This window comes from Zeus faber (assembly GCF_960531495.2).
Source record: "Zeus faber genome assembly, chromosome: 6".
Classification (NCBI taxonomy): domain Eukaryota; kingdom Metazoa; phylum Chordata; class Actinopteri; order Zeiformes; family Zeidae; genus Zeus; species Zeus faber.
In genome coordinates this window covers 8,395,695-8,423,048 of record NC_137201.1, presented here as the reverse complement: position 1 = coordinate 8,423,048, position 27,354 = coordinate 8,395,695, and the positions used below count along the sequence as shown (strand labels likewise).

General features: G+C 43.7%; 1 protein-coding gene across 1 annotated transcript in view; it reads right to left on the bottom strand.

Annotated features, from left to right (window-relative positions):
- Window positions 1-27,354, bottom strand: part of LOC307231696 (UPF0606 protein KIAA1549) — a 50,546-nt gene that overhangs the window by 10,821 nt on the left and 12,371 nt on the right. The window contains exons 2-12 of the mRNA XM_080002480.1: window positions 19,346-21,634; window positions 19,152-19,240; window positions 18,437-18,596; window positions 17,977-18,107; window positions 14,993-15,185; window positions 14,738-14,797; window positions 14,472-14,617; window positions 11,764-11,941; window positions 10,346-10,530; window positions 5,118-5,341; window positions 2,039-2,154 (exon numbers count right to left, since the gene is read on the bottom strand). Of these exons, the coding sequence (XP_079858606.1) occupies window positions 2,039-2,154; window positions 5,118-5,341; window positions 10,346-10,530; window positions 11,764-11,941; window positions 14,472-14,617; window positions 14,738-14,797; window positions 14,993-15,185; window positions 17,977-18,107; window positions 18,437-18,596; window positions 19,152-19,240; window positions 19,346-20,903 (3,040 nt within the window). The 5' untranslated portion in view covers window positions 20,904-21,634. The remainder of the gene's footprint in view (window positions 1-2,038; window positions 2,155-5,117; window positions 5,342-10,345; window positions 10,531-11,763; window positions 11,942-14,471; window positions 14,618-14,737; window positions 14,798-14,992; window positions 15,186-17,976; window positions 18,108-18,436; window positions 18,597-19,151; window positions 19,241-19,345; window positions 21,635-27,354) is intronic.

The window sequence follows — 27,354 nt, the reverse complement described above, 5'->3', positions numbered from 1 at the left end:
TGGAATTTGTATAAGATAAGTAGGCTGAGCTATAGTGACTGTCGGAGGATTTCGGGGAGGTTTCGCGGACACAGATTAGGCCTAATCTTAGACTAAATCACACTTTTAATCTGGACTAACTGATTTCCTGGGCTTTCATGGTCATGGTTTGAGGCAGTCTAGGACTTAGCTCTAGTCCTGGTTTAAAAACAAAAACAGATTTCCAGATGGAACATCAGAGCTAATCTAGGTCAAAGTGAAGTCTTAAATTAAACCCGTCCAGAAGCAGGTTTATCTTTGGATTAATGGACGTGGGCCTCCAGGTCGACCTGGACAACAGAGGAAATGGATTATCTGGCCTTAGCACCAAGACCAGACAGAAGGAGCTAACCAGTCCTTCATGACCTTAGCCTAGGACTTCATAGCTCGACTAGAAAGGCGATTCTAGATTCTCGGATTATTTTAGTCCTGGTTTAGATTAAACCTTCTCTGCTAAACCGCCTCAGAGTGTAGACGAGCACTTTGGGACTGGAGAGGAGCCTGGAAAGAACCAGAATCACATATAGTGCTGGAATTCAGGGGGGAAATAGAAGAGAGGCTGGTGACGAAGCTCTTCCTCTCAAAGGTGAGTCAGTCCTAGTGTCCGCCCGGCTCTGGCTCTGACTCAGTGTAAACACACCCCATCGCCTGCACGCAGAGAGTCGCACCGGGCTGGTCTATCAGCTGTCAGACCGACTAGCTAGAGCTATTTCTCTCCCTCTCACTCCCTCTCACTCTCCCTTTCTCTGTCTCTCTCTCTCTCTCTCTCTCTCTGTCTCTCTTTCTTCCCGGTCGGGATGTCCTCTGTGGTCCGCACGGACACATTAATACGTCTTGGTCGTGTTGGCTTCTCCCTGTTCCTGTCTGTATACAGTACGGGTACTCCTCACTTGACGACCGAGTTCCGTTCCTCGGACCAGGTCGTTATGGGAATTTGTCGATAAGCGAGGACTCCTGTTATTTCACGGTTAGGGGGCGTGGCCATTACGAACGCTAGTGAATACTGAGGGACTGCTGGAACGACACTGAGACTGAGAACTGTGATAAAATGAGATGTATACAGTGTATATAGTGTATGTAGTATATACAGTATACTATATATAGTATATATAGTGTATAAAGTATATATAGTGAATATAGTACATAGTATATATAGTGTATATAGTATATAAAGGGTGATTTGCGATGAGATGCTTGACACTGAGACGCCGCAGTATTATTTATACGCAGCGTACAATACAGCCTGAATAGAGAGTTGGTCGCAAGTCTGAGCGGTCGTTCAACAGGTAGGTCGTTAAGTGAGGAGTACCTTTATATGAATATATGTATATTTTAAACTTTTGCACAGGTGGGATTACACACCCTAGGGCGAATTCACAGAGCGATTACGCAGGTTTTGCGGCTTTTATCTTATCTTATTATCTATATAGATTATATATGCAGTATATATAAATTATAGATTTATTGATACTATTTAAATGTTTATAGTCACTGCACACTGTTCCCCACCCGGTTACATCGAGGGTACCCAGGGTCCCCACTCCGCTTAACCGGGTTTCCCCGTGCGAGGGACCCCAGGGTTATCAGGTGTCTCCTGCAGCACCCCCCCCCCCACCAGACAATTTTAATTATTTTCAAACCCCCCCATCAAGATTTGGAATAGCACCGGCGCAGCCCCTCCAAGAATTTCCTTACAATTTTACATTATTATTAAACACTTGAAATCAAAATAACTACTGTCCGATTATTATCAGTTTTATATTTATTTAAAACTGATGATTCGTTAAACAGGCAAGTGTAGAGCAGTGGTGTACATGCGTAATGACTCTCCAATGGAGACCCCCGCCCCCGCTGACCCATGGATTTACTTTTCCTCGTGGATCATTGCGATCGGATGCAAAACAAGAGCAAATTGCACTCAGCAGCAAAACAGTCGTGGACTCGCCCTCGTCTTTCTCCCTTAACCCTTCCATGAACCCCACTACTCTGCTGATGGGGAGCGTTGTCATGGCCCACTTGCCGTTTAAAACATTGATAGGGATCTTGGGCGTGGCGTGAGCTCTCAGGTTCTCCTCTGTCGACTCCCTCTCGCTGGATCGGTCGCTCACCACTGAGCCTCCGTCCGAGGGCGAGATCCTGCCCGGAAAACACACACGCACGCACACGCGCACACACACACAGACACAGACACAGACACAGACACACACAATATTTTCCTAAAAATGTAACCAATGTTTACTCTAACTCATAAGAATCTTCAATTCAAAATGTGTAAACTCAAGTTAAATTCAATGCACCAGGTGTCTTTAGCCGGTTCTTGACTGATGAACATTTTACACCAAAGATGAAAAAACACGTACAAAAAAATTAGTTATTTAGGTTATGACACGTAGATAACTCATGGAACTCATGTCATACAGGACACAACGTTGATGGGTTGAAACCCTCCCTCAGTGTCTGCTGCATCAATACTTCAAGAGCCTCTGCCAGGCTGACTGACTGTCTCTCCTGGGCTGGTACACAAAATCCCTGTCAAAATATTTTAATAAAAGACAAATGAATTTAGGTCAGGGATAAAAATAAAAAAAAATAGTACAGTTTAATAGATGTTCTCATTTCAAACCAGGGTTCATTCTGGCATTACAAAATGAAATTCTAGGACTTTCAAGTACTTTTTTAAGCATTGTTCTCAAGACAAATATAATACATTTTCAGTGTGATCTATATTCAATTAAATATAATCTTAGCCTCACTGTTTATTATTTATATTAGTATATATCTATACAGTATATCTATTATTAACCTCATTGTCGAATACTATTATACATTAATACCCCTTTCCCACTGCACCAAAAACCTGGAAACACCTGCTAACATCTAAAACAATAAAACAATGACGATAATCAACAACATTTTTTCCTCTATGTTGAAATAAAACAGACTCGATCATTTCGATAAAAAAAATAAAATCTGCAGATCTGTTTCTTTCCACGTTCGGCAAGTTGCGACGGAAAGCCAATCAGTTTGGACGATCTAAAGCTGACCTTTCACCTTATAGAATAAGGCCCGCCAGCAGCGCTGCGCTTGTAAACCCAGTACACAGGGAGCGGAGACCGAGCGCAGCGTCCAAAACTCGGAGGAGAAGCAGAAAGATGATGTCTCGTTGACAACAGAGACACATGCATCCATAGTTTGGCTTTTTTTAATATTTAAGTTCTGACCCAAAGCAGACGGTAAATATTCATTGTGTTGTAAAATATGTCGGGTGTCCCGACACATGTTCCGACGAAGATGGACAACTCCGCAAACTATATTATTTATTTAGACCTACATGCCATATTTATCTTGTTTTTATCAAAAGTGAAATGTTTATTAAAGCATCTGCACTTGTTACTTATTGTTCACGATCAGAAATTATTTGATTTCAAGTAGTAATATTCCTAATATTTATTTGTTTATTTTTAAAATGGTGTTAACTGACAGGACTTATTTTATTTTGTGTATTCAATAAAAGAATATTATACATCTACATGCCTTCATGATGTCATTCTTCATATAGCCTGCTTATCAATTGTTTTTAAGCTCAATAAATACAGATGATATTTGTCCGGGACACCGAAATCTTCCAGGACATGTGGACCGGCACCAATTTGTTCAAACGGAAACTCTATTGTGGACGTTGGAGCATAAATAGACAGGAATATATCCACATATCATTTGATAATTTCATATCCAATTTAGAATCCAAAATCAAAATCAGAAGTTATTGACTTTCTTCCTGAATGTGGGACCATTCGTTTTGAGTGTAGGGGTCGCTCCGTGGGGCCCCCAGCAGAGAACCCCCACGCTCCCCACTGGACTCCTGGCCACTCCAGCACTGCCCCAAGGCGGCCTCCAAAACGGAGGAGCGTCCCCGTTCTCCACCGCCGAAGGACCGGCATCGTGCGCTGCCGGGGGGCGGGTGGGGGCACGGCATACTCCATGCTGCTTCTACTGTTTTTTTTCCTATCACACTGGAGCCATGACACGGCCCTTTTCCGGCAGGTTCGTGACATCGAATGCAACACACCAGAAAAAAATAAATAAATCATACTCGTCTACTGGCAATGGGAAGGCGTCAATCACCTATCTTACGCAGGTTAACCCGCATTTAAAAAACCCGGGTATACCCGCTAATTTTGGTGTAAAAACGGTATAAGTGTCTATTTCCAACCATGCTGGATTAAATTACAATTTCCCTGTCATAATCTATGCTGTAAAGGCGCTTGTGGAAAACGCTTTCTTCTTAAACAAAAACAGGGAGAATATCACAGGTTTTCAATGATTGCGTATTTTTCAAGGACTTTTTACGCACTTCAGCACAAAAGGGGTAATTTTCAAGGTATTCCAGTACTTTAATTTCTGAGGACGGAATACAAGCACTTCAAGCACCTTAAGGACCTGGTAAGAACCCTGTCAAACTGAGGGCAAACATGGAAATATTTGCACATCTATCATGGAAATATTTGCAATTCTTGACTAGGCACTAGAGAGGAAGCAAAGGTCAATGGGTAAAATAAGTAAAGGATAATCCAGGAAGAGGTGTGTGGTCATTGAAAAGTCTGAATAAGAAAGTGTTCACAAGACCGCACACCTTGGAGTGGGTTATCACTCGTCACATTCCTAACCATATTTTGGCAGTTTGCTCTGAAAATTTGAATCATTCTCAGTCTGCCTCTACCTCAGTTTGACTGAAAATACCAGAGTATGACGGTGGCCTGGAACAAAACGACTCAAACTCTCATTAACGTAAGATTTACATAATGGAAAAAAATGATTTTATGGCCCAGTTAATATGAGCTTTCTTAGCATCCCCATGCAAAAAAAACAACACATCTACTCGCTCTAATAGTGTCGTTATTTTACGCCTAAACCAACCATGCAGTGTTTAACTGGCGATCTAATTATCGCCTGAAGACTGTATTCCAACAACTGCATTTTTTTCTTTATTTTCTGCTTCGCTGGTTTCATTCTGCCGTATTAAATCGCCAGATGCAGACATCACAGCATTTGATCGTCGCATCCTTCCTTGTCTATGTGTAAAATGTAACGGGTCTGACCTGTCTCTCCTTCGGACGCTGTGCGATGCCTTGGCGGAGGACACAGAGTTCTTGGACTTCGGGGTGGGCACCTCCCCGTTCTCCAAGGGGCTGATCCCGTCCTTGGCGGCCGCAGGGAGGGGTCCCGAGGGGCCCGACTCCTGGATCACCATGATGTCATCTTTGCTGTGCTGGCCAAGGTGCAGCTTGGCAAAGTCGAAGCCCTTCACGCTGGGAGTCTGCAGCTGAACGCGAGGGGGAGGGCGAGGGGAGAAAAAGAGAACATATTAAAATGAAACGCAAGGGGATGAGAAGTTGAAAGAGGCAATAAAGGAGGAGTTGAAAAGGATATATTTGAAGACTTAACAGCAGGGAGAGGAACTAAAGAACACACGGTTTTTGATCTGGACAACAGTAGGGGATGAGTATGATCACAATTTCAGAAGGACACAAAACCAAGTTGACCACAAAGCAGCTCCTCTTTATAGAGTTTTAGAGCTAAGTGAGAGGAGTAAGAGATAAATAGGGGGAATATGGAAAGTGAGTTACTACGCTGAATGACTATTGGATGGAGCTCCAGCTGGGAGACTTAGATAGGAGGGCAGTAATGAATGTGAAGCAGGGCAGAAAGTGGACAGAGAGAGAGAGAGAGAGAGAGAGAGAGAGAGAGGGCGAGAGAGAGAGAGAGAGAGAGAGAGAGAGAGAGAGAGAGAGAGAGGGCAAGAGAGAGAGAGAGAGAGAGAGAGAGAGAGAGAGAGGGAGAGAGAGAGAGAGAGAGAGAGAGAGAGAGAGAGAGAGAGAGAGAGAGGGCAAGAGAGAGAGAGAGAGAGAGAGAGAGAGAGAGAGAAGAGGGGCAAGAGAGAGAGAGAGAGAGAGTCCTTTGAGTCCGTCAGGGATGGGGCAGGGTGTTGGGTGGGGATTTACAGCGGTGAGGAGCCTGAAGCCTTTGGGCTTTTCTATGTGAGAATGTGTGTGTGTGTTTTACTACTTACTCTAGTGCTCGTCTAATGTTCATCTACTCCATTATGTAGAGGAAGCACTCACAAGCAAGCCAATAACACACACCAGCCTACGTCTACGAGTCTGTGTCTGCACATCACAGTCATCACATTATCCTGTTATCACATCCATTACTGCAGCTGCGATGGTGATGACGGTATGCTTGGGCCGATATTTGATAATATCGAATATCGGGATATTTGCCACCATATGCAATATTTTTACAGTATTTAAATAACCGCCCGTCCCTCCACGGGACCAATGCCGAGCGATGGACGGAGCAACAGAGCGCACGGACAAAGCATTCACTTGCGCGCACAAGAATGTATGTGGACGTATGCATGCAACAGCGAGGAAACAGATGGAGGATTTGGACATGGCGCCGATGGTCCAGTGATTAAGTTGCAGCTCTGGGTTATTACTTGCATTACTAAAATTATATCATCAAAATATGTAATTAAAAATATTGTAATTGAATGAAACCAAAACAGCACCGTGCGCAACCGTGTGTAACGTGAACACCCCCCCCCCCCCCACGTCAAAAACCACAATATCTGGACGGGACTGCATCGCAAATTAAAATTTTGGATATGGTCCAAGCCTAATGACGGCCATCCGCTGTAAACTGTAAATCCCCCGGGTGAGTCATCGCATCACCACAGCAGGAGCTGTGAAGTGTGGAAGAGTCCACTGTTCTGGGAGGGGTTCACTACTTTTAACAAGCTCTGGTCTCTTCTGCTGTGTTCCAAACCCTTCACTTGTCAACTTTTCCCAGCTTGATAAGATAGTCAAATCTACAGTTCCACATGTGGGGGAAACAAATTAATAATTAGCAAATTGATTAAAATAAAACCTCTTTTCTCCAAACCACCATGGATATAAGAGCCGCAATGTGGGTTGGGAACTCGGGAGATAATTACACTCTTTGTTTGCTTAATTTGCCGTTTATTTGAGGTTATTCGCGTGTAGTGAAATATGGTACCCCTGAGAAGCAGACCAGTAAATAGTGAACGAGTGGCTGATTTGGAACACAGCCTCCACTGGGTGATATACCTCTCCCTTGACTCTCCTCGCTGTGACAGCTTTTGGTTTGCCTTGTTCCCTCTTCTTCTCCGTTTCCTTCGGCATTGCCATTTTGTCCGGTGTTGTCTCCGCCCTCTCAACTTTACTTTTCACTTTTTCCTTTTCTTCATCCTCCTCCTCCTCCTCCTCTTCCTCTTCTTCTTCTTCTTCTTCTTCCTCCTCCTCCTCCTCCTCCTCCTCTTCCTCCTCAATGCTCACACTCTGTTTGACCTTGGTAAACCAAGTGGGTTCCTGAGTGGAGTCGGTGGTCGAGGGGGAACAGTGTAAGCTGTTAAACTGAACTGGAACAATGCCGATGTCTCCCTTAGCTCTAATATTAAATACACTATTTACTTCTGCCGACTACGGGGCTGCGGTATGGAAGCTTAGTCTCATGAGGTCGTTCATCATATAATGTTGATTCTGGAGGGGATTGAACATCAAATCCCTGTCCTGGAAAATAACAGATTTGCCCCAAAAGTAAGCGATATCTGTTATTCCTCCAGAAGAGAGGGACAAGGGTGTCTACCCAACATTACCTCTGTTATGATTTGATTGTTGAATTCATCAATGCAATACAAATTCCCATCCACTTTTTAACGATCAGTTTGTTTTCCTCGCTGTCAATATGTGACGTCCATCATGAGACTACTAGTGAACTAGTGAAACTCTTCTAGGACAAACCACCATATCCATCGTTCTGTACCTTCTTCCCTTTACATTGCTCCTCCTCCTCCTCCTCTTCTTCTTCTTCTTCTTCTTCCTCATCCTCTTCCTCCTCCTCCTCCTCCTCCTCCTCCTCACTAAACTCTATCCCCTTCTTAGTGGGAGTGAGTGTTTGAGGGAATGGGCTCCTCGCCTCCATAGGGGCGGCGGACTGTGCGGAGATGGAGAGAGGGCCAGTGTCAGGTGACAGATGATTGCGTTAAGGGCCCGAGGCGCTGGATGTCTGAGGGCATTAGAGATTTGGAGCACTCTCTGCACCAGAGACAGTGTGCTTACTTTACAACTTAGCATAATGCCAGGAGCTGGGTGCGGGGAACACAACCCCAATACATCCAGACACTGTGGCAGATGAACACCAAGGGAGGGAGATTATGTCTGTGGATCACAATGCAGATGTGTGCACAGATGCATATTTTGTCCTATGAAGATATCTACAATGCTTCAAGTAGTTTGGGGTGGAGCTCTTGTTTTTGCTATCCAACAGTCTGGAGCAGTAACCCAAGTCTGGGTTGCGACCCACAGATTAAAATGATATTTCTATCCACAGTAAACCCTTTTTTATGAGATATGTCTTAGAAATGGTTGGTTTACCTATTGGAGCTATAATATTACTGTTTAATGGAGAAATGGTAATGAAAAAATGTTTACTCTGCCCATGGTTTATATATGCAGCCCATTGTTGATTAGGTTGCGATGGTTTGCCCTTTTTAAAAAGTGGGTCCCCAGAAAAAAAAAGTTTAAACGGCTTTTCTAGAGTTAGCGGTGTTACTGACGGTCAACTGTGAGGTTCTGAGCTGTGTGTATAAGAGCGAGAGCCAACTGGCCTACGGGCCTGTGAGCCAGAGGGTGTTGAGCTCTTCCATATTGGACAGACGCCATGCTCCACTGCGCATGCCATCCCACCCCAACCTCACTGGAACACTTTCGATCCGGTGTCCACTTTCAATTTCAGGTGGCACTGTAGTGGAATTAAGCTGTACAACGTGACAAACATGATCTGTTGCTAATTTATAATATAACATCTTCTATTGAAGGGACTTCCTGGCTTGGCGATGCCTCTCTAAGTCTTCTGTAAGGTCCATCACTTTGGCTGAAATATGAACTGTGCAAAAAAAAAAAAAAAAATCACTTAAAATAATTGGCCCATTCAAAAATAGCAAAAATATATATTTACATTTTCCACTGGGGGTAAAGGGGAGTTACAAGCCAAAAGAATCAGACAGGAAGATCGCTTCAAGGGGAGCAGACTCAGAGGAGCCAAAGCTGCTGATAAGAACTATCTCTGTTCTAAATTGAAGTGGGAAGAAGGGTGAAATGGCTGTCAAAACAGATTAAGATAACAATGTGGTGGATAGAGTGAGAGAGGGAGAGCTATTGTGAGCAACACAGTGTTGGATTATGTGATGTAGAGACAGCGTAGACTGACGCACAGAGTGATGTCGGGAAAGTTTAAGTTTATACATTTCAGAGTTTGAAGCTTGGCGACCTCTCATGTTAAAAGTTTCCCTACCTGATTTACTGAAGTACTGTATTCCCTCAAATAGTGATCAGGGCCTTTATTTACCTCAACTGCAGAAGGTACTAGGCCTCTATTGGAAGCAGGCTTATATTAGAGACAGGCTATTATAACTAGTTCCCTCTGTTTAATAAGCATATTTGATCATATTTTAGGATGAATTTTAAACCAAACTTCCCTCTGGGTTCCATGCCATTCAAACACATGTATGGGAAAAAAAGAGAGCTAGTAGCTAACAAAAAAGTCACACTTTCACACTACAGTTTTTCGAGTTTCCCTTCAATGCAGCACTTCCTGCTTTGGTGCGCAGGAGAGTGAAAGCAGGGCATTTGTCCCAAGAAGCGATCTGCTCCGCAGCAGCAGGAAACGGAGTAAACTAAACACATCTACAATGAAACCAGTTTTATTTTCTTTGTTTGGGGACAAGACTGCTTTGATGGAGCTGCGTAGCCCCGCAGCGCCGATCAGTTTTTACCCGGTCTGTATTCGAGGCAGGCTTTTATTTGTTCGTGTCGATCATGTCTCTGGTATTTATTAGAGGCCCATTTTTTATTTGACGGCTGTTTATATTTGAGGGAATACGGTATGTTTATTTTTGTTTATTTTTACAATACACTATGTGGCACAAATGGGGAGGCCGATGTGCTATTTTTGGTAATTTGTCACAGATAAAAAAAGCTGCCCTTGAAAAGGGGTCAGTCACTATAAAAAGGAATGCACAGATGGGGGTGAGACTGGCTGCGCTTATTTTTAACTTAAAGGCCACTTTGAATGAATTTTGCACACCGCCATTTTAAGGTGATAAGAGGGCTGACATGAGGATTGACTTTCTTGAAATAGAAAATGTTTTGAAGTGTGCGAAGCGGGAGTGACTTGAGAGTGGAGAGCCAGGTCACAACCTCTGGGGTTCCCAGGGAGTCTCCTTTCCGGGACACCTGCTCTGTACCTTCTGTCTCTGCTGAATGGAGGCCATGGCGTCCGGCTGGAACTCCAGCTTGTCCGTCCGACACAGCTTCCAGTACAGGATGGAGATGATGACCACCACCACAAGGAGAGGAACCACCACCCCGATGACGATCCACAAGATGGTGTTCTCAGAGTCAGATGGCTGGGACTCAACCTTCTCCACAGCTGAGGAAAAAGGGGAGTTTAGAGAGTAGAAGGGGAGAGAAAGAGAGACCGAGAGAGGGAGCAGCAGTTGGACTTTGCGCCAGGAAATGAGTCACGGACAGAGTGCGCCTAATTATGTGAGCTGGTAATAACACAAGTGTGGTGGAATGGACTGCGATGTCATTTTCAAACACGTCGTTCTACAACCTTCAAAGAAAGCCTCAGGGGATGCTCCGTCTCCTTCGGCGTCTACAGGCAGTTTGTTCTCGTCCTACTGACGTGGTCTTTAATACAGACCTGTGCTCTTGATCATAATTAATGCTAGCTTTGTTCTCTGGGAATATACAGTGAACTAGGAGAACAAGGAGCTCCCCCGCGCCCTAGTGCTCACACGCGCCCTAGTGCTCACACGCGTGCGCACACACACACACACACACACACACCAGACACACACACACACACACACACACACACACACACACACACACACACACACACACACACCACACACACACAGCATCACAGTTTTGTTAACTTTTCATTCGGGACTTTGGTTGTTTTTTTCTGTCAGCTTCTGGACCTGCTGATCATGCTCGACTGGTATATTAAATACCGCTTTTACTTTGGATCCTCTTCCCTCCTGTCTCGACCTCTCTCTAGTCACCTATCTGTACAGTGTTTATTTTTCTCACACTCCCTACAATGCCACTTCTTGAAGAGTTACTTCAGATTATGTTGTACTTCCAGCGGTTTGCAGTACCTTGCATCTCAATAACAACCAATCTAATATAAGAATAATAAAAAAGCAATAATACGTTTGAAACCAATTGGTGGATTCCTTTTAGGATTTACAGAAAGGTAGGTAAAAGGAAAGTTTGTGAGGTCAAGAACAGAACAAATTTAACTGGTAGGGAGTCTGATCCATGTCGTGCTCTAGTGGAGGGGTTTCCAATCTTATGTCTCTCATGTCAAGGACCGGAAAATGACCTGGGCTGCCCACCCACTAGGCTATTTTACCATACCCAATTATGTCCAAAAATTCCTTAAAAATAATGTTAATACTCCATCTCAAGTGTTTGTACGAGCGGAGCAATCACAGACAATGATCATCAAATTTAATTAAACAAGTCAAAGCTACAGTATAGAGACATTACTTCATTGGTAAATACACACTTTGTTCATTTCTAAACCTGTTCTTGATCCCCACTGCCCCCCAAAATGTAAATCCTGTGCTAGATAAAGCTAGGTGCTCACGCTGTGCCAGGATGCCTTGGACCCGGTATCCCAGGACGATGGCGGCCCTCTGCACATCAAGGCTGTTCAGCAGGCTGGCCGTCTCGGCAGCAGGCAACCTCAGGCCGCTGGGACCCTCCACAAAGTACACAACCTCTAGGGGGTGATCTGCGCCCACTGGCCGCCTCGTGCTCACGACCTGGAGACGGCGCACAGATTTTCACGTCATTTCGTCAAGGATTAACAACAAAAATGCAATCCAAGCCAAGGCAAGTTTATTTGTATAGAATTTCATATAGAAGGGGAATTCGAAGTGCTTTACATAAGGAATAAAAGGCTGATTATTTACTGACAAGCCGTGGCAAATATAAACATCTTCTCGAGTCTAGATTTAAAAGTAGTAAGATCTAAGATCTTCTGGAAGTTTGTTCCGATAATATGGAGCATAATAACTAAATGCTGCTTCACTGTGTTTTGTTGTTGCTCTAGGTGCAGTTCATAGACTAGTCCCGGACAATGTAAGCGGTCTGAACGGTTCATGCTGTAAGAGCAAATTGGAGATGTATTTTGGCTGTTGAGAGATTTATAAACAGGAAGCAGTATTTTAAAATCATTTCTTTGACATACTGGAAGCCAGTGCAGAGACATGAGAATGAGTGTAATGTGTGCAGCTGTTTTGGCCTTTGTTAGAACTCGAGCAGCAGCGTTCTGACAATTACAGTAAAAGTAGTTATAATAATAATAGAATATAATAATAATAATAATAATAATAATAATAATAATAATAATAATAATAATAATAATAATTCATTGTCAAAAGCCTAAAATGTGCTGACATAGGCAAACGTGTGGGAAAGTAAAACCACACACATGCTGCAATGCAGAAACAAGTGTTTAGGAATTACTCTGATAGGAGAATTTGCTGCAAATAAATTTTTCCATGTAGTTTAATGTGGGTCTGTGTTTGCAATGCCCCGCTGGTCGCCCTTAGGCACAGAGCAGTCTGCAGTCTGCGCTACTGAAGAGGATAAAGCGCAGGTCATGCCTGGACTGACACAGAAAACTGGCAGAGCGGGCTTCTTCAGCCAGAGTTTAATCCAGTCACAGCAGGGTTATTGGAGTGGAAGTATGGCAGGGTTCCCGTTATTGCACGACCCCCCACCTCATTGTCTGCCCCTCGCCTCTGCCCGGGCCCGTTCATATTCTATTCAGTGACAAAACCGCAGCGAGTCTGTCAAATCAGACTACGGCTGTCTTTTCAGGTGGCCTTCGGAGGACGCAGCCATGCTTTTGAGTGTGTATAAGCGGGAGAAGAAGGAAAGAGAAAGGACAATTGAACAGACTGAACACCCTAGGTGTGAAGCACCTTGCTATCGTAACATCTGACAGAAACATTCAAAGACAAGTGCCTTTGAAATGCAAACACACAAAGTCGTGAGTGAGGATGCTACCATGACAGCACTTCCTGTCAAGGCGGCAAGAAACATAAGCGCAAAATTTGTTTTCTATGAGAAACAGACATTTCATATTCATGAAAGGTTGAAAGGACTTAGAGGGCTAAAATTAGTGATCTAATCTTAGCGCAGCGGTCGACACAAAAGGTTCAGCATCTACCATAGTCGTTTTCCCCCTAATTGCTCTGTGGGTTTTGTGGGCATGGCGTCGCTGGAGGCTGGGGAGGTCAGACTTGGGTAGGCTAGGCCCGCATAGGACAGCATGACATTTATCACGATGACAGCTTGCCTGTTCGAGGACCACCACATGCACTCAAGATTCCATGGAAACAGATAAAATATACATACACAGCCCCTTTCCTCTATGCAGATTGCTCACCATCCTCCACACAATTTTCTCCTGTGACTCATTCTCTCTGTTCTTATCTCTTTCCCACCCTGCACTGGACTTAAAAACTAAATTTCCCGAAACTCTTTCTTTCTTATAATCGCAGCCACTGCAGGAGGCAGATAGATAGAAGTAAACGCAATTACATTGAAAGATGATATTTCATATGATGCCATATGGTTCCAATTGTACGATTCTTTATATTGAGATTTTAATTCATCAGCAGAAACTGATGTCAACATTGTGTAAAACCTAATTAATAGCCACATAGATACCAAAAGCAACTAAATTATTATATATATATAATATATATATTATATCAGGAGAAATGCTGGGTCATATTTTCTAAAAGGGCCATAGAGCAGTGGCAAACAAGACAAGGAACACAAAGAAAGTGGACACTTGCGAGGTTGTGAACTACGAGTGGTTGAATGGGATGCGGTTGTCGTGGCAACCCAGGCCCCATCCTGTCCCCTCTGCGCTGAGCTGAGCAGGTGCAGTGGGACGCCACAAAAGGCCGAACCTGATTAGTAAAGCAGGAAGGCTTCCAGTGGCCAACACACACTACAAGGATCACATAATGAGCCCAAAGTGCTCAGGCTTGGCTTGAGAGAGAGGACTCGCTCTCGGGAGCGGTGATATAAATGGTGCAAAGAAGAAGGTATTAACCAGATTGCTAATCAGTCAACAAACCACGAATGAACTTCCAGATAAGGAGTGGTGCAAGTAATGTTGTGCAATTGAGAAAGATGTATCTGTAGTTCCGGCCAACCTCTTCTGAGGCTATTTCACACAGCACTAGTTTGAATCCTAACATTTCTCCATTTCTCTCAGGGCTCACAACAAAGTGTCATTTCAATCTAAAGGTGATCTAAAACATATGGTACCTGAACACTGTTGTTGCCCACACTCGTTGCTCTCTTTACGCGTCTCATCATTGCTGTGGCCTCGCCTAGCAGCAGGGCCAGCTGGCGCTCCATCCTGGCCTGGAAGCTGCGCTCCCTCACCCTTTGGTCCAGTACACCCAAGAGCACTGTGCACACAGACAGATCACATGAGACATTCAATATGAGCTTGGCACAAAGTGATCCCACGCACCCAAACATCTTTTTAGTTGGATTTTTTTAAAGTGAATTAAAATATATGTATGTACCTGTTCTCACCCAGGAGGAACGAAGCAACTGTGTTGTATTCAGCTCTGGATAGTGAAAAGCTGTTGGAAAAGCAAAGACTGTGCATTACTGCATTGTATTGCATACAGTACAGGGCCTATTGTAGGTGATGTGTGAGAATGGATGACAACGGGAAAGAAGAGTTAAGAAGGAAGTTTAAGAAAGAAATAAAGGATATGTGCATGATTATTCCAAATTGGAAAATGGCTTTACTGAGACAAGCCTATTTTACTCACGCTCAGCAATCTGTAGCACAGGGAAGCCCATGTAGTAGCTGAACTCCACCATGGTGAGCTTCATCAGGAGGTTGCTGACCTCTGACCCCAGCAGGAAGCCCTTAGTGCCACGCACAGCAAAGGTGATGTCCACAGGCTGTCTGACGAAAGGCTGCTGCTGGCTCCTGGGAGCCGCCATGGTGATGTTCACGGTCTAAAACACAGGTGCACAGGTAATTTACAAATATATTAATGAAACAGAATATTTTATATTGAGACAATATCCAAAATAACACAAATTCATGTTGTTTAATAGCGAAATACACAAACATGTGGCCAAGCAAGGCCTTTGTCACATTCAGCAGGCTTTTTGCTGTGAAAAAGCATGTCTAGAGCATGTCCTTGACATTAGACAAAATAAGAAAATGGATAACAGTCACCAAACAAGGGCCTGCTGTGCTTTGAACAAATTAACCAGCAAACAAACAAATAACACAGTACACAGATTCCCCCAGATTCCAGGGTACAGCTGAATTTGCACAAATGAAGGCCGGTCACACATTTCAGCTTCTGCTCCCTGGCTTAAATCCAAAAGTGTCAACAATTGTAATTAAAAAGAACAGCTCCTGCTCTGCTGCCCTTTTCCCCAATCCAATCAAATCCATGCAGTCTATGCTGCAGCAAATCACAGTTCTGAGCAGTCAACAAGCACAGCTTTGGACAAGGACATCGGTTTGGTTTCATATACAAGCATTAAAAACAATTACGCCATGTGATATCTTTGTTCCTTTCAACTAATACTACTACTATCTGTTCTGTATGTAGAGTCCTACAAGAAAACAGAAGTCAGGCTATATGATGAAAATAGAATTGGATATAAATATGAAAAACACAGTGAGTCCAATCACTTAAGATACAGAGACAACAAAACTCTTTAATAATAAATGGGAGCGTAAAATAAATATGTTTAATTAATTTCATCAACTCATTGGAGGTAAGGAAATGAATTAAAGCTTTTCTTCTCCCTTTCAGTTTACTATTAATTTAAATTATGTAACTCTGTGGGAGTCTCTACCCACCAGTAGGGGTTAAGGGAGGAAGACGGAGTCTTTCTGGCACTGGGGCGCAACCTGGCATGAGTTTTTATTACAGAAGGGAACAGAAAGGCTCGCTGGCCAAAACGATGAATAATAAACCAGTAATAATACTAACGACCATCAGTAAGCGCAGGAGGAATGACACTTCGCTGGCTGCTGGTCGGCTGACAAGCCCTGTGCACCCATCCCCCTCTGCAAGACAGACAAACATTAAGAAAGCTTCCTGTCCCGAATCAGACCAATCAGCGCAGCACGGGCGCTAATCCTGCCGATTCGGGGCAGCTGTGCGGCCGTAGGGAAGAAAGCCGAGTCTGCAGAACAGAAGTGTGCGAAAGTGTTACAACCTGAACAGAGTGGGTTTCCTTGGACTCCGGAGGCAAAGGAATCTGCCAGTGAAAAAACGAGCTGCACCTAACCAGTCGAGAAGTTTGTCGACCCAACCGTGTTCACCTTTCGGTGGTCTACGCAAAACTGGACCGACCCATCGGGCTTACCCACCAGCACGATGGGGCTAGACCAGTTACTCATTGACTCCTCTATCACCCCCATGTCCAGCATGGCCTCTAATTCCGCCTGCACGATCTTGAATTTATGTTCGGGCAGGCAATATGGCCGAGAGCGTAACTTCATCCCCAGGGTCGTCTCCACATGGTGTTGTATGCGGGATGTGAGGCCTGGCAGGGAGGAGAAAACATAAGAGAAGCGACTCTGAAGTGCAGCCACATCCACGCTATGGCCTGGACAGAGATGGTCACTAAACAGGGTCACGGTACAACCGGCCACCTTTGGAGCCTCCGGCCCCAACTCATCTCGCCCAATGACTGCTCCCGCCCCCTCCTGCCATTCTTTTAAGAGGTATAGGTGATAAATCTGCATCACCCCCTGCCTGTCAGACTGTTTCGACCTCATAATCGACCTCTTCAACCTGCCCTGTGAGCATAAAAATCCCTTGCCACTTTGCAAGCAATTTAGAGCTGGACGTAAGGCGCAACACTAACATCTTGTCTCCCGGTGCAAATTGCCTGAACCGAGACCCCCTGTTGTATAAGTTGCCGTGACGTTTCTGAGCCCGGAGCAAACTCTCTGTGACAGCTGCCCTGCAGGCGGATCAGGGCGGGGACTGATCCGGTCCTACCGGGAGACGGTGGAGAGGGAAACCCCCGCCAGGGGTCGGGAGCTTTGCTGAAAACCGCGAGTCCTCCCTGTCACCACGAGAGCTCACGCCTGTGATGACCCGCTCCAGCTGGCAGCAGAGCAAGTCACACTTGTCCTCCAGCTCAGTGATGTGCAACTGATGCCAGCGGATCGGCTCCCGGGAGCCTTTCATCTGGTACCCTTCCCCTCCTGAGTCCCTGCTCAAGCCCCACTTTGGGAGTCTATACCGACCACTATGGGTTTAGGGGAGTCTTTCTGGCACTAGAGCACCGACATGGCGTGAGTTTTTATGACAGAAAGGCTCTCCGGCAAAAACAAGAAATAATAAACCACAACAATAATAACCAAAATCAGTCTGGGCGCCGAAGAAATGACGCTTCCCTAGCTCCTGGTAGGCTGCCCCGTTCAGCGATCCACCTCTGCAAGACAGACAAACATTAACACAGCTTCCTGTCCTGAATCGGATCGGATCAATTGCTGCTTGGGTGCTAACTGGGACGATTTGGGACAGAATCTGCATAAGAATCATTACAGTTTTGATTCACCAGAGAGCCAATTAGTGATATTTGGCAGCGTTGCAATTCCATAGTAGCAAGCTAGAATTTGAGAGTAGATTCAGGACAAATGGTAAAAACTCTTTGTATTAAAAAAAAAAATACGTTAAATCATAAAATAAAGCAGAGAGGTCAAAGTGCTCCTTTGCCCCTGGTAGGGGGTTATTGTGCTGGTTCCCTCGCAGCTCCTCCGACTTACATGCACTGTGAAGTTGGTTGACTCCTGCGAGCGCCGGCATACTTCTGCGAAAGCCATGGTCAGTCCTCTTTCCACGCGCTCTGTGAAGTTACAGACTCGCACGTCGAGATGGCCAGGGACAAACTGCAGCACTGCACGGAGGGAATGTGAGGAGAGATTCAGTTCTGCTTCTGCTGACAACAATGCCCATACATTAATTCAGCATGATAGGGCAATTTTTTCAAAATAATTAATTTTTGAGAAAATGAGTAAGTGCACTAAATGCACTGTCCACATATCTTAAAAAGTTCCAATGCCATGGAATACACAATGTTACATTTGACAGAACATTGTCTAAGCTATTTTGCACCTTTCAATAAATATGCTAATAAAAATGTCTAATTGTTTTGAGTTCTATAGGCAAACACTCAAGGATTTAGAAAGGAATATTAACAAATGGTTTTGTATGGTGGCCGTTTACCGGAGTGAACTTGGTATTTATGGTCAGGAACTGTCCAGCTGGGAGAAACAGACATAAATCGACGTCCAGACCTTCGTAGGGCATTGATGACAGATATGGCAGTGTATACCACTGGTCCAGATACCACCCGGAATACAAAGTTAGGAGGGGGAACCAAAACCTATAAAAACAGCAAAAATAAAAAATGTATGAACAGCTTCCTATACGTCGAATTATATGGTATGTTGTATAAGCAGATGATTGCTGTGTTTCTATATTGTGAGTGAGTCTAGAAGTGCTGAGAACTACTCTGGGAATTTGTTTATCGCAGAGATAAATAAACTTGTCTGTTGTCTCTATTGGTTCATCCCTACCACACACACACACTGTATACTCTCATACACACATGCAAATGCACAAAACACAAAGTCACACAACTTTATTATTAATAAAAAAAAAATTATGCAATCCACACATCCCAACACTAAAGGCCATTATGCAACAATACAGCTAAACTTAGCTTGACATCTGAGAACATTGTGCAACATCTGTTTAGCTGTTGAGATTTCATAATTAAATACAAACTCCTGGAGCGTAGTGTGACCTAGTCTTTGATTTTGTTTTTGTAATTTGAAAGAGGATCTTGCTTTTTGAATCAACTTCCCATTCTATCCAGCACAAAGAGGTTAGATATAAACACATCAAACTCCCTGCATTAACACTTATAGAGTGTTACCTGCAATTCAATTGATTTGTTGAATTCACTCTTAAGGACGTCCTTAACCTGGGATTTGGCATATCCGACAGTGGCCCCAGAGGGAAAACCTTTAAGGAAGAAATAACTAATGGTCATTACTGTTTTCAATTTCATACCTATGCTATAAGTAACATCTAACAAGCATTCAAAAAATGACATCAATCTAAACTTACCAATCCTAACTAAATACGCAGGTTTGTCGATGCTGCAAAGATACTGTCTTGCTGTAGGTGTTGTGACCGGGCTCTTACTGGTGGTTGCTGAGGTGGTAGTATGACTAATGTGAGCAGCAGTGCTAGTTGCTGAACTAGAAGTAGTAGTGGCTTTAGTAGAAGTTGGATTATGAGAGGTCTGATTGGCTCCAGTGGTAACTGTACTTGAGGTTGTAATAGTTGGGAGGTTTATTGAAACATTGGTCACACCCTGGTCAGCAACCATGATTGAAGGAGTTAAAGTGACATTAGTTGAAGGTTCAGTTGAAATTTGGGTTACATTGGGAATTATTACAGTTGTAGCACTGGGAGTGGCTTCAGCAACAACAGTTGCATTGGGAGCTAGATTGGTGGTGACAGGAGAGAAGGTTACAGTAGCAGGCAAGACAGGTGTGATGTGACTTGTGCTTGTGAGGACAGACTCTGTAGTAAACCAATGGACATCTGTCAGGGAAAAGGAGACACTGACATCGGGCAGTAATGCTGTGGCACCAGACAAGACTGACACTGTTAAGTAAGTGCTGTCAGATCCCAGAGCTGGTGTGGGTTCAAGGCTGGACCAGTGAGATGTGGACACCTCACCACCCGCAAATGAAGAAGAAACATCAAAGGGTGGGGTTGTTGCTGTGGGAAAGTCAATTAAGGTCTGTGTGTTTGCCAGCAGAGGAGTCAACTCTGTGGTACGAGCAGGGCTTGTTTCATTGAGAGGCTCAAAGCCTGAAAGATCACTTGATGACTCCTCTTCAATCCATGTGGTGTTATAAATTTGCTGTGGCCCCTTGCTTCCAAACATAGCTGTCAGCATGTGGCTTGAGTCCACTGGGAAGGTGCTGGTGGCCATAACATGTGTGGTACTGATGGACACTATGGATACATCTCTTGAGGTGGTAATATTCCCGACGTGTTCCGCTACAGTATCATGGCTGGTGTTGTCCTTTGTCAACTGTGTGGTGTAATACTCCAGGCTGTTCATGTCAGGCAAGAGGAGAGCTGTTGGTTCGATGGTGAACGAATCTGACCAGTCGACATCTGAAGCCTCAGCTACCTCGCTATGGAACAAAGGAGTGGGCTCAAGGGTAGGCTGGATGGTGGAAGAAAAAGGGGATGGATAGATCGTAGGACCATTGTAGCTGTAGGCCATGGTAAGGCTTGGAGAGAGAGATGCAGGAAGAGGACGAAAAGAGGACAGGCGTACTCCAACTCTGGTTGGGAAGGATGTGTCATAACTCTCTGTGTACGAGTCTTCCAGATCATACATGTCAGAGGGCAGGTTTGTGACCAGAGGGTAGTCGTCTCCCTCTGACTCCAGAAAAGACATTGTCTCCAAATAGTCTCCAGATCCCCAGTCCACATCCATGGTGTTGGTAGGGAAGAAGTCCTCCGGTAGGGCCTCGGTGAGTTCAGACGAAGCCAGAGATGTAAGGTGGGGACTAATTAAAGGCACATAGCTGGGCACGAGTATCTCAGGTGGTGGGTCAAGGAGAATGTTCACCCTGCCGTGTGGATCGTCCTGCTGCATGGGAGGTCTGCTGGGACTCAGCTGAGCTACATCCAGGATCTTATTTGAGGGTGTGGGGTAATGTAAGGAGGAGTCTGCACTAACTGGGTGAAATTCTAGTACATTGAGTGGCAGCAGTGGGGGATTGAGAGGTCTAACAGGAAGTGAGGTCACGATTTCCAGTGTAAGTACAGCTGTACCCTCATCATGCTTGCTGGGAGCCAATGGAGATTTCTCTGGGTTTCTCTGGTCAGGGTTTAAAATAACAGCCTGTGGTGTTGACGGTCCTGTAGTAGTAGAGAGATCAGCCTGTGTAATTGATTTTGTAGATGTGTTTAACTGGGGTTGCTGTTGTGATACTGTCAGAAGTCTTCGAGTGGAAGGTGGCAGAGTCAAGTTTGGTTGCTCAAGTTGTGGACTGAGCCTCAACACAGCATATGCTGGGCTTAAAGGAGGTATGGAAAGAGGTTCTGTTCGCCTAACAAGGACATCACTTGAGATGAAGGACTTGGGTTTTTGTGAGGGTGAAAGGCCCCACTGAAAAAGCGTACTGTTGGCTGTTTTCACATCATGGTTAAGTGTGGGATATTGTGTCTGGACATGAGATGAGGAGGAATATTGTGTCGCTGGAGAAGACTGTGGCTCCCTAGAAGTCACAGTGTGTGTGACTGGTAAGGCTGGTGTTGATCCTAGCTGATTCGGACCATCTTGAATAAACCTCTCTGCTGTAGTGGAATCCAACCATGGTTTATCTGAAAGAACAAAAGGAATCTTGAGCATAATGTAAAAAAAGGTCACACTCGAAATTCACCAGGAACAGTTGAACATTGTGCACAGTAAAATGCAGGTAAGAAAAATATATGAATTTGAATTTTAGAGAAGAAGATGAGGGAACTGTCTCTAAAGCAAAAACAAATGACATGAGTCATGAATGGTTGTCAGTGGTCAATCAGTCAGGCAAGTACTCTAGTTTGGTATTTATGTGATACAGCAGGCTATATACTACATAGATATCTAGTACATAATTACTTGCAGCATTGGAATTATCCCCTGATATGTGTAAATTATTCCTTTGTCTTTAAAATGAAAATTGATCTGTGAGAATCCTCTCTTAATCAATAACTAATTACTAAGCAAAACTGACCACAAGCATTTAATATAACTGTGGCAGTTCCGCCTGCAACATGCCATCCGAGTGGCATTTTCAAGGCCCTACGACACAGAGTTCCACAATGTTCCATCTGCTCCCGGCTTCTTCCACCCCCCCCCACTCTCCACAATAAACTGCTGTGTTTGCAACATCTCTGCCTGTGTCCCTGTGTCAGAGGGCCCTGAAAACGCCACTCGGGTGGCGTGTGGCAGGCAGAACTGCCACAATAACCAATGCTGATCCTGAAACCATGCCATGATTCTATTTATTCCAGTATAATATGCTGATATGACTGTATGGACTAAAATTAATGGCTGGTTGTTATTGCTCAGGGACCCAGTGGGGCTTAATTTTCCACTGATGCACCCATGGAAGGAAGGCAATCTCAGGTCCTTATTTAGGCCAATACATCTTGGTTCCTGACCTTTAACTGATAGATGGAGCGATTATCTACGCACGAAGCCAATCTGCCTTTTACACAAAACACTCTGCAAGGGTGATGGATTTAGCTGATGCAGTCCTGTTAACCGTGTCTTTGTTGATGCAGTGCATTTCTGCGTTTGATTTGACACCAGCAGGACAGCCAAGGGGCTTTTCTCCGCATTTCATAATATTGCATATCATGCGTGATTTAATTGCGGAAATGCCATGATTGCTCAAGGCGGTTACAGCCCTTACACACGTGCATTCTAGGCAGACTACATGAGCTGCTGGGAATGGCTGTTGGTGTCACAAAACAATGCTTGAATAATTCACAGTAATAGAGCTTCAGACAGTTCTTCAGAGCTGTATCAGTTCCTGCCTCATTTATTTTCTCACATGCGTTTGGTTAATTTTCCATTAGCGCCATTAATGTTCAGAGTAGAGCCCGACCAATTCCAGATTTTTTGGTCCGGTGCCAATTCCAATTTTTATTTGGATTCCTAGCCCACCAATAACCAATGTTTTGACAAATATTATATTATTTATATCATATCAAATTATTATAATATTTTGTCAAATAGTGCAAAATTAAGTGCTTATATTTTAGTAAAGTTTCTATATTTGACTGAACATTTAATTTATAAGCAAACAGATAAATGAAAATAAACACACAAAGAACTTTTTGATAGATAAAGAAATGTAAAATATTATATTAAATTCCATATTTAGTTTTCATTTTTTTCCGTGTTCCAGTGAACACAACATCACTTCCGAAAAAAAATAGTTTTCCAAGTTTCCCTTGAAGGCAGCATTACTTCCTGTTTGGAAGGATGGATTTATAATGCCTAGAAGGACTGCGGTGCTTATTTTGGCGAATAACTTAAAAGTAGTGTAAAACAGACAAGTACAATATAAATAATCAATGTTTTTTTGTTTATTATACTTATTTAAAAATCTGGACACATCGGCTGTATAACTGCTGATCCCGATATGGTCAGAAAAGTCAGATAATCTGATAAATTGTTGGGCTTTAGTTCAGAGAGCAGTTTGTATACAAAACTATCACTATCATTGGTGCCGTCAGGCAAGGGCTGACATCATAGTCCCACCATAGAGATAAAGAGAGAAGTGTTAAGATGCCTTATTACAATCACAGAGATCTTAGATCCATCTTAGCAACTTGTAGAAACAGAAGACCAAGATAAGGCTTTAGAGCGGCCTGACATGAGCGAGGATAGTCCACGGAAATTGCAACCACTTTACAAGCTGAGGCCTGAGAATAGGACCATATAGTAGGAGGAAATGCACAATAATTGGTATGAATATCCTCAAAGCAGACTACATGTCTTCGCTTTGTACATAAAATTAAGGCTAGGACAAAAAAAAACCAAAACATTTGAAAGAGCCAGACTGGAAATAGTCAGAAGCAAGATCGGCTTGCTTTCAGACTGAAGCCACCAACAACCTCTTCACAGTGACTCAGCAACCGCCTGTCATGTTGCTACTCTTTGTAGTGGGACGGAGCTCTACAGAATCATACAAACTTCAAAATAACCACAGAACCAGATGAGGGTGAAGGCTATTTTTAACACCCGCAGCACAGAACAGATCCCTTGTAAAAAAGTATGACAAAAACAAGAGCATACCCCTGAAACTTCAGCATCACTTCACTGCGTCAGTTCATGTATCTGAAGTAGAAAGCCTCTGGCTTTCCCAAAAGAGAAAACTCCCAACAAAATTATATCCTACAGTGGTAATTTAATTGAGTCAACATGGGCTTAGGACAGAGCCTCATGGATGGGAGTTAGCAAAGAGTATCTTCACTGAAGGGCGGTCTAAACTGAACAGTTTGCCAGACTACCACACAGATTCTAAAACTTTATGCCAAGTCTTTGAACTCTTGATGATGCTGCACACAGCTGGGCAGACATACACCCACACATGCACACACGCAGCAACACACACTAATCCACTTATATGTGCAATGTGCAAAAAAAAAAAAATAGAGTAATAATTTTAAATAGCACCTGTAGTTATATTATTTATGTACTGGTAACTGTTTTTACGTGTGGGTAATGGGGGAGTGATGACGTCACGGCTAGTCAACTAATGGACTGATTCTAATTCTTGTTAGTCGTCGACCACAAAAAAAAAAAAGAAAATGCCCATCCCTACTGGCAAGACTTAAAAAGCTGTTCTAAAACAGCGGCATAATTTTGAATTTATTAACTTCTGTGAAAAATAGAAAGATGTGACAGCCAAGAGTGAGTTTTAGTGGAGCTGATCACTCTGGTAAGCTATGCTGTGTCAGCTTATCATGGGGAGATTCCTTGTTGGGGTGGAATTTTGTCATCTGTTCAGTTGGTGGGTGTTGTGGGTAAACTAAGTCCATCAACAGCCCAGAATGGAACCAGTTGGCAGTGCTCACCCTACCCTGCCGGATAACAACCAACTATGCACTTGAATGTGAGATTATCTGTGAACAATTACGCATAATCACAAACACACATACACAGACAAAGAGGTCAGCGTGAAAGCCGAGGTTTCAACCAATAACACAGGACAGAGGAGAAATATATGACATGAATCAATACGTCACAAATGGAGACCACCGTAGGCGACCACGTTGGTCGAAACAACAGCTCTTTGTTTGAGGTCACACTGGTATGTATGTGGCCCCATAATGTCACCTCACCACACTGATCTTAACAAGGCACTAATTCAATTACAGTCACAATTAGGACAATTAGACATGCTTGAATCGGTGAGAAAGCGGCAAGCTAATTGAGACAAACGCGATTATGGGTCCACGGTTTTGATGGGCTGGTGTTAAAAGTGCACTCTGCTGATGGAATGATGATAACAGTAACGATGATAACAGTAAGGGACAGCTTATATTAAACAAGCAAATAATAAAGATTGAACAACTAAAGCTTATGCCTTTCGAGAGGTGGACTACAGGAGAAAATATAGAACAAAGGCAAACATACAGAAAGAGAAAAATGAGTAAGAGGAGTATAGAGGATGGAGTGAAAGAGAAACAGCTATGATGAAAAATGTACGGTGAAATGAGGAAGGTGAACATTATCACCAACTGTGTGACGAGGAGGAATTGGACCCGGGAACCAGCTGGGACTGACAGTGCAAAGGGAGAGACCTCTACTGGGTACTGAGGCTGGTCTGAAGTTGGAATTGCAAGTCAGAATTTTCAAGGCAGATTGTTCGACCCAGAGATAACAGACCTTGCAAAGTTCCCCTTGCATGGGTTTTTAATTTTAAAACACCTCTGAATTCTGAACTACTACTGTAGTATCATCTCCTGTGCAGATGCTTGTAGAATTCACAACCTTGAAAAACAGAAAAACAAATCCACTGCTGGTGTGGATGTTTTTTAAATACAGGTAATGGAACACATTCTCAGAAGTGGGAATTACTGACTCAGAATTACCAATTTCCGACTTCCAATAAAACGCAGCATTAGATTTATGAATTTTTCATTTATTAATCCATGTGGGGAAATTCAGGTATCACAGAAGCAAACATAGTGCATGTCAAGAAATGGATAAGAAGTAAGACGAAGTAAAAAATAAAATCTTGAATAAAAATAACATATGTACACATCTATCCACCGAGTTAACATGGAGAAGCACCGTGCTAACTAGTAGTAGTGAGCCCAATGTCGGTATGTCGGCCCAATAGATAGATGGATTCCTCCTTATCCAGACCCCTTTCACAAAACCCTCCTCACACTTGAAGCACATTGTCCTACTGTCTCGCTTGATCTTTACTTAATTAGGTCTATAAGATAGCTGTATGGATACAGTGAAAAGGGCCAGGTCCATGTTATGAACAAAGCTACTGAATAAAGAAACTATTATGGCTGGAACATGCGTGGTTGCACCACGTCGCTAATGTAATGTTAATGAAAACAGCACCCATGTGGGGATAAACAGTGGAGCGACTTGGGACTGACAGTACCGACAGCAACAGTTGATAAAGCACCTTGAGAGCGAACTGCGCTGCCACCCGTCCCCAGAAACAAGAGATTGCCACAGGCGGTGGATCGCTCACTGTCGGACATCCCTGCAAAAGCATCCAATTACGTCCCGCCAGGGTGCTAAGCCAGCCAAACCATAGCCTCTCCCCCGACTTTGCCTCTTCTTGTTTAACGGCGGTTGGCAACCAGCTTATTGATGCATTACTGCCACCTTCTGTGCCGGAGTGTGGATCAGACTCACAAATCATTACTCAGAAAATCTTTCAAAATCGTACAAAAAAAACCACACACACAAACTACAATTTATCCACCATTCTTTACAACCTAGTCCTACTATAAAATCCCTATCCATGTCAGTCACCCTAACACCCCATCACTGCTTATCCATCATATCCTACAGTATAAAAGAAAACCTGTATCCCATAAGAAAGCTTCCAGTCCCCTGACATGTGCTCTCTCACCCATGCTCAGTAATCCTTTAAATGTGAATTCCTGTACCCCTAATTCCATCAGATTATTCCTCGTTGGCTCTCTATGATCCAACCTCATCTCAACAGTTTCCTCTCTCCTCTATCCACTACCTACCATAGTAACTTTGATGCTCTTTTGAATTTGATATAGATGCCTCCCTTTCTCCTCTGTCCCACCTTTCTTGCCACATTTGATTGTTTTTTTTCCACAGATTACACATTTAACCTCTGCCTTACTGAACCTAATTTGCATTTCTAAAGCCCTCTTTGCCAATTTATCCACCCTCTCATTCCCCTTCACCCGACATGTGCTGGAACCCACAGAAATTTAACCTAACCTCCCTGATTTTCTGTTCTTGTGACTGACTGAAGGACTTCATATAGTACATCTTGACGGCTGTTTGAATGGAAAGATCTTAAACTTGCTCGGGC